This window comes from Hippoglossus stenolepis, chromosome 10 (assembly GCF_022539355.2).
Source record: "Hippoglossus stenolepis isolate QCI-W04-F060 chromosome 10, HSTE1.2, whole genome shotgun sequence".
In the NCBI taxonomy this organism is placed as follows: Eukaryota; Metazoa; Chordata; class Actinopteri; order Pleuronectiformes; family Pleuronectidae; genus Hippoglossus; species Hippoglossus stenolepis.
In genome coordinates, this window is record NC_061492.1 from 12466077 (window position 1) to 12475599 (window position 9523).

The 9523-nt window shown below is 40.2% G+C and overlaps 2 protein-coding genes across 3 annotated transcripts; one reads left to right on the plus strand and one right to left on the minus strand.

Annotated features, from left to right (window-relative positions):
* Positions 1-3054: 3054 nt before the first annotated feature.
* On the minus strand, positions 3055-5592 carry ccdc32 (coiled-coil domain containing 32). Its single transcript, XM_035168507.1, has 4 exons — positions 5445-5592; positions 4869-5128; positions 3988-4141; positions 3055-3755 (listed from the first exon to the last, which is right to left on the minus strand). The coding sequence occupies exons 2-4, from the start codon at positions 5125-5127 to the stop codon at positions 3566-3568; spliced, it is 603 nt and encodes a 200-aa protein (XP_035024398.1). The 5' UTR covers position 5128; positions 5445-5592; the 3' UTR covers positions 3055-3565.
* A 35-nt stretch (positions 5593-5627) lies between these two features.
* On the plus strand, positions 5628-8917 carry pcmtl (l-isoaspartyl protein carboxyl methyltransferase, like). Of its 2 annotated transcripts, none has more exons than XM_035168506.2 (9): positions 5628-5726; positions 6015-6150; positions 6783-6887; positions 6995-7026; positions 7127-7231; positions 7368-7488; positions 7579-7664; positions 7873-8042; positions 8249-8917. In XM_035168506.2, exons 2-9 carry the CDS (start codon positions 6033-6035, stop codon positions 8259-8261), a joined length of 750 nt encoding a protein of 249 aa, XP_035024397.1. In that variant the 5' UTR covers positions 5628-5726; positions 6015-6032; the 3' UTR covers positions 8262-8917. The 2 variants fall into 2 exon arrangements, with proteins under 2 accessions (XP_035024397.1, XP_035024396.1); XM_035168505.2 differs by having other exon boundaries at positions 8285-8917.
* Positions 8918-9523: the final 606 nt, after the last annotated feature.

Sequence of the window (9523 nt, forward strand, 5' to 3'; positions counted from 1 at the left end):
AATTCCCCTGTTGGGACTTATAATGTGACTGTGGTTTAATGTAGTGAATTTATAGTAATGCTGACACATTTTATGATATTATCTCTCCTATATTGTCACTTGTTCTCCCAAATTCATCTTAAAGCAGGTTTCTCAAGTGACTTTGACAAAATGTCAAATGTTGCGGGAGAAATATCACAAACGATTATCTTGAAGAGCGTGTTCCCTCACCTTCTCTGAATTGTTTCTAATGTCACATCTCCTGCTGTGAGGTATTTCACATTGCAGCCACTTTGTTAACAAACACACCCAGAAACCAGCATCAGGGAGCGGAGCAGAAATGGAGCTATTAAGGGACGAGCCATGTTCGTTCTCCAGCGGTACACATCTTGAATATTCATAGAGCTAACCCTAATTTGAAAATTTTGAGTCTTGGTGCCAGACCTGCCCAAAACCAGCGTGCCCATGTGATTCATCAATTTAGTGTCTGCAAATGTGGAACCAGGGCAAGATTAATTAGCATAGGACTACCTAATGGGAAGTGAGGGCTAAGAGGGTAATGAAGATTTGCATGAACTGGATAGCAAATATTTAAGGATTATAAAACTATTTTATCATTATTTTATATTCACAATTCAAGTTTATAACAAATAATAGTCATGTCAATGTTCTAAATATAGCCTGTATATAAACGTGTCTCTACTTCCTCCCATTGTACCAAAATGGAGCCAAAATGTCCTGATATGGGTGCTGCCATTTTGTGCCTTTGATGGCGTAGTATAATGATTGTGGAGTGGAGCCACAATATCGAGGTTTCACAGATACACGTTCAACCAACCACGGATCAGTCTCAGCTGTCAATCATGACATTTTCACCACTTTTTATAGCATCACTTGATTCTGACCTTTACCTTTTAAGTTAGGTTCCCGCCCACATCCATTAACATGGAGGAGACAGGGTTTATGATCTATACTACAGTTCTTTCTTTCTCATTTCTCTCTTTCTTTCTCTCTTCCTTCCTGCCTGCCTGCTTGTAAATATATCATTTAGTTTTGGGAACTCCATAAATATAAAAAGATGCTAAATTAATTAGAAGGAGTCACTTGGTAATATTCTATTATGATTTCAAGTTAAATAATTTCTCCCTTTTTTTCCTGAGAGATGATACTTAGTGTTAAATGGTTGGAGATTTTTGTTATCAGGGGACATCACCGGTGGATTTCTTCATTAACACCTTCCGGAGATGGAAATGAAATGTTAAACGAGAATCAGTGCCAATCAAATTTTAATTTCCTGTCATTCAAGGGTCTCACACTATTATCTGTGATCCCAGTCCAATCTATTATAACAAGGCAGGGCTCTGAGAGAGAGAGAGAGATGGCAAATCAATTCCTGTTCTGACAGAAATAGTAACTGTAATCAAGACAGAATATGTAGAAAACAGCCCTCTGTATAATGCCTGGCAGAATGTGTTGTCCACTAGAAGGGAAAATGACGAACACTTTCAGTTTTGCTGCACTGATTTGATTTCACACTTATAGTCCTTGTTCCGACAGATCGACAGGACGTTAATCAGAAGGTCTCCAGAGGTCTTCATGTCAAGGACCGCAATTAAAATTGATGAACACAATGAAGCCGTGGCTGCTGTGATTCATATAAACCTGAACTAAGAAGATTTGACTGGACCAAATTGATTTCATTCTTACATTCAATTCAAACACTCAAATTACACACGCCAATTCACGAGTTACATTCAGTTAAAACTATTGTAGCCCAATACAACAACTGTGCAACAAATGTAGCCTTTTTTTGCTGAAACTGTTACAAAGAGGTTGTAAGAGCCACCATGCAGCCTGCGTGTGTGGAGATAAATATTAATGTTGGTTTGATATATGTTCTTAAATTATCCAGGTTTGTAGTTTTATTTTTATACAGTTGAAATATATTTTGTATAGTGTGTCTGCTGTATTTAATTATATTCTGTTTTGGGCGCTGTTTGCGGCTTGTTGTTTGCGACAGTTGAGGATGCCGTAATGCAGTTCATTGCACCTGCGTGTTGTTGTTATTGAGCGCATGAACATCGTGGTGAGTGCGAGTGGATCGCAATAAGTTTTTGACCGTGACATCGTGAAAACGTTACATCGTGACAGGTTGAAAAGACAGCATCGCCAATTCGGTAAAGGATCGATATAAGGTGTGTCTGTAAATTGTGCTGGAACTGGAAAATAAACCCTTTTCAAGATTTACCTGCCTCCTGGAAGTGTGTCGACATTGGGTTCTCACAACAAGGCAAGGTATATATGTTGGACACGAGTCAGACTTAACAAACACTCAGATTTAATATAAGTGGCCTTTGGTAATGTGGAACGAAGTAAAACGGCCACTACAGAGGTGTCAATTCAACCTTTTCTTGTCACTTTGTAAGTTTTAGTTTGTGATTATGTTGAACTGAATCACATCATACAGAGAGGTGTCATCCATTGACAAACCAATGACATTTCAATGAGGGAATGCAAACTCACTTCCAAACTAGCACCTCCTTCTCATTTTATTGTCAATATTTTCAGCCTTTGAGAGAGTTTAGTACATGAAGTATTACATTTAATGTTTTATTCTTTTTGGATGGTATTTATAGTATTTTCTGCCCAATATGTGTGATAGTTATCTACAACACTGTAGATGAATAAAATAGGGTTCTTTGCTGCCACCTTAAAATACTCAAGCAGAAAGGAGTCAGGGAGAACTTAATCTAAATCTTTATAAGCTTATATTTCTACTCTTGCATGGAGCTATTGTAACAAACACAATTTCCCCCTGGGATCAATAAAGTATTTCTGATTCTGATTCTGAACCACCTCTGTCTCATTATCTATCCCACTGTTCATACTTTGCCAACATGTCCTTATCTCAATCTCAATTTGGGCCTCACTAGAATAGATAAGTACACACATGTACACACAAAATTCAGTGTCTAAGAATATTCTAGTTTTTTGCGTTTCAGCTGTACTTCAGCCGTTGGGCTAAATATAACAGTGCACATGTTCCTGCTCACAACAATCAGACAGACAAACTAATCAATTCTACTTGTTTTTATTGAGGCATGGGTAAAACGTCATATGTAAAATCAATGGCAAAAATAAAGATGTTACACAATATGTTACAGTAGATTCAGGATCATATCACAAGAGTATTCCTACTTTAGCTGTCAGAATTTTAGACACAGAAAATATTGTCTGGAAGATAATGCACTGCTTCTGTCATACGAGTCTTATTTACAACATGATACTGAAATGTTTGCATGTTTGTTTAAGGTAAAGAGCTATTCGTGTAGAGAAGTAGAGTAGGAGTCATTACACAGATGAGATGTTAAATGTGCTGCTAGATTACAAGTCGAAGGGATGAATAGAAAAGAAAAGAAAAGACATGACTGAATAATACAGTTGCTGGGGATACAGAGGATGATGAATGTCCGTAATTGCCTCTTTGACCAAAAATAAAAGCCTGGGCCAAAAACAGCAATATGACATAACACAGGCTCATCCTTACTTGATACGATCCAGATTAGTTCTTCTGTTTTGTACGCACTCATTTCTCTGGACTGTGAGCGTCATCTTCCTCAGAGTTGTGCGTCTCTTCCTCTGTCTCCTCTGCGTTTTGTGTTTGGTTTGGTCCGGCTGGTTCATTATTATGGGATGGTCTCAGAAGATATTCCAGCTCCTCTGCGCTGATGGCCACCCTCTCAGGGACCAACCACCTCTTAAAGTGTTCAAGGGCACTGGAGAAGGGAAGTGCACAAAAAGTCAAGGATGTTAAGACGACTAGAGGACTATCTAAACCTCTCTACTGCCTGGAAGGCCTTTATTATCCTTGCAACAAAAAAAATACGAACTACTTATGTCGTCTAGACCAGTGAGTAGCTGCAATACATTATTTCTCATGCAGCATATTGGATTTAATAGGGCAGTAGACAGTCACATAGCAAAACACTCATTAAGTCCATGTCTTACTTCTGATCCAGGTCACCACCTTGAAAAAGCTCTGAGGTCTGGGCGTCGTGCAGGAATCTATCCCAACATTCTTTCTTAGCCTGAGACAACGAGCGCAACATGTCCCTGGAGGTCACATCACTGGTTAGGCCCTTTAACTTCTTCAGACGATTCTCTGCAGCAAAATGTGGGCACGACAACACTTTTTAACATCTGACAATAAAGTTACAATTGACATCTTTGAATGGGCAACAATTAATTTCCAACATTAGGAGTGCAAACACAACAAGGTGCAGAGCAGTTTGGGTTTTCAACACAAATCCATCAAAAGGCAAAGATATTAATAATAAAATTTTGCTGTAAACATGTTCTACTACTTGGCCTCTTATACAGTGATATGTGAGGTTGCAAATACAATGTGATGTATGAATTACAACAGATGTAATGTCAACAACCATTAGTGGTAAAATAAAAAAAGATTAAGTTAAGATGCAAGATGATATTTAGCACATATATATAATATATATGTTTAGTTGTATATTTAATATAGTAAGAATTTAAGTTGAATTTCATTAAAAAAAACTATAGAAATAAATTGTTTTGTTGTTTTGTTTGACTACTATTTATGCCGAGTTTAAATACGTCAATATATAACATGAACAATTGAAACTACATGTGGGTTAGCTGAGAACAACCTCAGATGCGTCTCTGATGAAGGCACAAAAACTGCTCATGTAAAATAAAGGAGAAAAACGTGGTGTATTGGAGCAGATTTGCTGCTATTGAATAATCGTCTTGAATGATGAAGTGATGAAGTGATGAAGGCTGTATGAGGGATGGCATGATCGGGTGGATGGATGAAATAAAGCCATTCAAAGTTACAGAGGGAAGCAGGACATTACCTAAACTAGCTATGTAGATCTCAGAATCCTCCATGGGTTCCCATTTGGCATCGGAGGAGCTGATGCCTGTCCCGTTGATGTGACCATTGAGCTGCCCTGGGACTGGTGCTGCTGGCTGGAATGAGTCGTTGAACTCGATGTTGTTGTTCCTCTCGTCCTCCGGAGCGGCCTCCGGCTGCTGCCCCAGCAGAGTGGAGCAGATCTCGGTCCACAGCTCCCCGCTGGACCGGGCCTCCTGACTGTCGAAGACGTCGCTCATTCTGGCAAACACAGATGTCAACATCAGTTTAGCGTTAGCATGTTGTCATCTGTAGCCTTCCGATAGCATTAAAACAGCCACGATCTTCAGATATGTTGATAAAAAAGACGGAAAATGGAAACTATGCATATTTCACAACAACAAGAGAAACCAGAACCTGAGCTTAATTCAGGCTACATCAACAGACTTTAGCTAACTGGTGTCTAACCTGCTTTGTACACTAGTTTATGCATTTCACATGTTATTCATGGGCTTTCACTGCAGTTCATTAAAAATACATCTTCTCATCTGCACTTTTCATTTTCTCAACATCTCACCTGAGTAAAACAATCGAGGGATAAACTGTTAAGTCCACTGATGTATGGAGTCGAAGATTTAGCCTCGCTAGCTAACTGCATCCATGATCCACAAGCTCCACGGAGCGACAGCCCACTTCCGTATTTGGGATGCACGTGATTGAACATTACATCCGCCTGTCAACGAGCTCTGCGACATGATTGGCTCAGAACGCCTTCCCACGAGAACGTTGGCATTTTATTGGTCAGTTGCTGAGGATGGGACCAGGAAGTGTCAGCGGGAAGGAGGAAGCGGTGGCGAAGGTAAACACGCTCCCTGACCTCTGTAGAATTGCATTGTTCACGAGTGTTTTAATAAGCGATGTGTGCATCTGTAGCCGTTCAGAGATTTTAATTGGTTTATAACCTGTTTTTAAAAGTTGACTAGCTGAACCATTTCAATAATTTCTGCTTCAGTCTGCTGGTAAACGAGCAACAACCCTGTTACACACGATCACAACTGTCTCTGGCATCATCACATGGAGGTTTTATTCAAATTAATAAATGTCTATGTCCTGCACAAACGGAAATCTGACCGTCGTGTCGCTGCAGGCGGACCCAGGGTAGGAGATGCGACTGGCGTTGCGCCTGGCAGTCGTGGCTGTCCCTATGGGTGTGCTGCTGTCCCGGACCATGGCGTGGATGTCCAGCGGCAAGACGCATCCAGAGCTCATCAGCAGGCTCAGGGGTAAAGGACTCGAGACATCAGCTTGGATTTCACAGCTCTGATTTAAAAAGTTCAAAATGTGAAGATCCACGTGTGAAAGGTGGTGCTGTCTGTGGTAATGTTGATACTGGCAACGCACAGGGAGGTGCTATTCAACTTAGCTCGGGAAAATATACAGGATCATTTGCCAGTCTGGCCATTTTATATGTGAAAAGGGAATTTTGTGCGATGTGAGTTGTCAATTTGAATATGAAATTTCCGATTTTACCTACCATAAAAGCGTATGTGTGAATGACTGGAAAGGAACAAAACTGCCTTTTTTAAAAACATTTTTTCCTTTTCTCCTTTTCTTTTAAGTTGTTTGGAAATTAGAAGGCTTAGCTAGTCAAGAGTTCAGAAAAATATATCTCTAAAAAGACAGTATGTTAAGCTACGATATATATCAGAATACAGTATAACCCAAATCTCCTGCAACCTCAGTTCAGAGTATAATAATATCATATAATGTAATTTATGAATAGTATATTGATTGAGTACAAATTCTTAATTTTTTCATCTAAAAAGTGAAGAAGTGTGTTTTTTTCTTCCCACACAGAGAAATCTGATTTAAATTGTTTATGTTAAGTGTCGTTTCCTCTTCTTCTCTCCTGTAGATCACGGTGTGATCCGCAGCGACACAGTGTTTGATGCCATGCTGGCCACAGACAGAGGACTTTACTCTCGAGACTATCCTTATGCAGACTCCCCTCAGTCCATAGGTACGAAACACAGAAACACTCCTGCTTGTCCATAGGAGTTGCTGCATTGAGCTGTAAAGTAATGAGCACAGATGTGACTGTATTATGGTGTTTTTTTTTTATCACAGGTTACAGAGCGACTATCAGTGCACCACACATGGTGAGTCATACAGTCTCAGAAGAAATTTGAGATGACTATATAATTCCCTTAAACCCAGACATGATTAATTGAATATTTCCCTTGGGACCTGGTTTGACAGCACGCTCACGCTTTAGAGCTGTTAAGTGAAAAACTAACAGAAGGGGCGTCAGCTCTGGATGTGGGATCAGGAAGTGGATACCTCACTGCCTGCTTCGCAAGAATGGTGAGTTCTACATAAACGTGACATGTTTCTTAAATTAAGTGTATGATTTAATCGATTTGCCCTCACATGAGTTGACAAAAAATATATGACTAAGTGCAACTACTGCATTTTTCATATTGTGAATGTCTGTGTGTAGATAGGACCCAGTGGAAGAGTGGTTGGTATCGAACACATAGATGAACTGATTCAAATGTCGATAAAAAACGTGCAGGCTGACGAGCCAGAACTGCTCTCCTCTGGACGTATCAGACTTATCGGTGAGTCAGGCAGTGTCAAGGCCGACCAGCTCACATTGGAAATCCTCAAACTGCTCAGCTACTAAACCTCACTCTTACATCTGTCCTCAGTGGGGGATGGAAGGCAGGGATTCCCAGAAGGAGCGCCGTATGATGCGATTCACGTTGGTGCAGCCGCACCTACTGTTCCTAAAGCTGTAAGAACACATATGGTTTTTACGCTTGTGGAAACAGGATAGAAAAGAAAAGAAGTGAATAAGACTAATTATGCACCCACACAAAAAGCCCCTTTCTGTAGTGAAGTGAATTTTAAAGTCATTTTCTGAGGGGTCTCCGCTGTGACTTGGAAACTGGCTTTTGAACTGTGTCTCCTGCTCATGTCAAATTCCTGTTCTTTTGTGAAAGCTCCTGGAACAGCTGAAGCCAGGCGGGCGGCTGGTTCTCCCAGTGGGTCCCGATGGTGGAAGTCAGGTGTTAGAGCAGTATGATCGACAGAGTGACGGGACCTTCCTCAAGAAAGCTTTGATGGGAGTGGTTTACGTCCCTCTGACTGACAAGAGGCATCAATGGCCCAGGTATTGCACAAAAACACTCCATACCTATGACATGAAAGCAAAATTTACAATTTAGATTTATTTATTTACAAAAACCCTCACATTATTTTGGGACATTAGGTACCTCTCTAACCCCTTAATTTATTATTCAGTTCAAGAGTCGCATCCACCTACTTCCAGTAACTTGTTCCTGATGGCATCCATACAATCCTTCCTTCTCTCCCCAGAGGTGAGCTCTGACTGCAGTGTGGTTGCCCCTGCAGGAGATGGCGTTGGTGCTGCGTCTCCGGGGCCCTGTAGCACTCCTCGAGGTTTCAGCGAGCTCCAGAATTAACGGCCATCTGCCCCACTGCGTTGTCACCTAGCAACGAAGAAGGAGTACATCCCTCTGTTTGACCGACGAAGTTGTCTTCCAGGAGAGATAAAAGAGCGAGCGACCACCGCTGGACTAATGACCTTTCCACCAGAATGCATGGTGTCAGTTAGAGACTGGTTAGAGTATCGTGGACGACAAAAAAGGTTTAAATGAGTCTCATTTTTATTCATGGTTAAGACAATAGAGTTCATAATTGCAAGTACAGCATAAAGAGCTACAGTCTGTGTTCCACTGAGTTGATAATTGGTGTATTCTCATTTGCTTTGGTATTAATGCAGTAACTCATAAAGATAAAACTAAATACAAGCTGAGAGATTTTAAAGCTAATTAACAAAGCAATATATATTTTGTGATAAGAACTATTCATATAATATATGAATGTCCGGTTTGACATTAATGCTGTAGAACAGAGGGGGCGTTGTGCCAAACATTGATCAACTGAGGCACTTCACTTAACCTATACAAACATTGTAAGTATGTGTACACTTATCAGATTTATTAATAAAACCTGCTAAATGGATAATGTATTGATTGTCAATCTTTTGTAGTGAGAGAGAAACTGAAACGGGTCATGAGAAGATAAATTACAGTAAAGGAATTAAGAATCATTAGAAATGTTTTAAATCTCAGCAGAAGTCAACATCAGATGCATTTTTGTTTATTACTTCAGTGCACCAATGCAATATTTGTATATGTTTTCAGACATCATTGGTATTCAGAGAAGAGTTTAATAATGTAAGAAAATGTAAAAAAGTTGGAGCTGGATGTTTCCCAGTCTTCTCGACCACTCATAACATTTTACAAGTGGCCTTTGCGCACACACTCATACAGCGCTTCTCCATGCAGCGTCACACCATCAAACTGTCGGCACAGCTCTCAGTGTCAATTGGGGGTCAGTATCTTGCCCAAGTAAACTTCAGAGTGCCGACTGGAGGAGCGGGGGATCAAACCACTGACCTTCGACCTTCATAGTTAGTCAACAGACCTCACTGCCTCCTGAGCCACAGCTCCTCCATGATCAGCTCTGTGGATATACTTTCAGCAAATTATATATTAAAGACACACAACTACAGAAAAGTCTAAACACTGATATTAATATATTTGTTGTACATTTGATTTGTATATG

Coding starts and splice junctions, on each gene's coding strand:
- ccdc32 (XM_035168507.1), bottom strand. CDS start 5,127: ATGAGCGACGTCTTCGACAGTCAGGAGGCCCGGTCCAGCGGGGAGCTG. Junction 4,142..4,868: donor GATCTACATAGCTAGTTTAG/GTAATGTCCTGC, acceptor ATTTTGCTGCAG/AGAATCGTCTGAAGAAGTTA. Junction 3,756..3,987: donor GGTGGTGACCTGGATCAGAA/GTAAGACATGGA, acceptor TCCCTTCTCCAG/TGCCCTTGAACACTTTAAGA.
- pcmtl (XM_035168505.2), top strand. CDS start 6,033: ATGCGACTGGCGTTGCGCCTGGCAGTCGTGGCTGTCCCTATGGGTGTG. Junction 7,027..7,126: donor CTATCAGTGCACCACACATG/GTGAGTCATACA, acceptor CTGGTTTGACAG/CACGCTCACGCTTTAGAGCT. Junction 7,665..7,872: donor CACCTACTGTTCCTAAAGCT/GTAAGAACACAT, acceptor CTTTTGTGAAAG/CTCCTGGAACAGCTGAAGCC.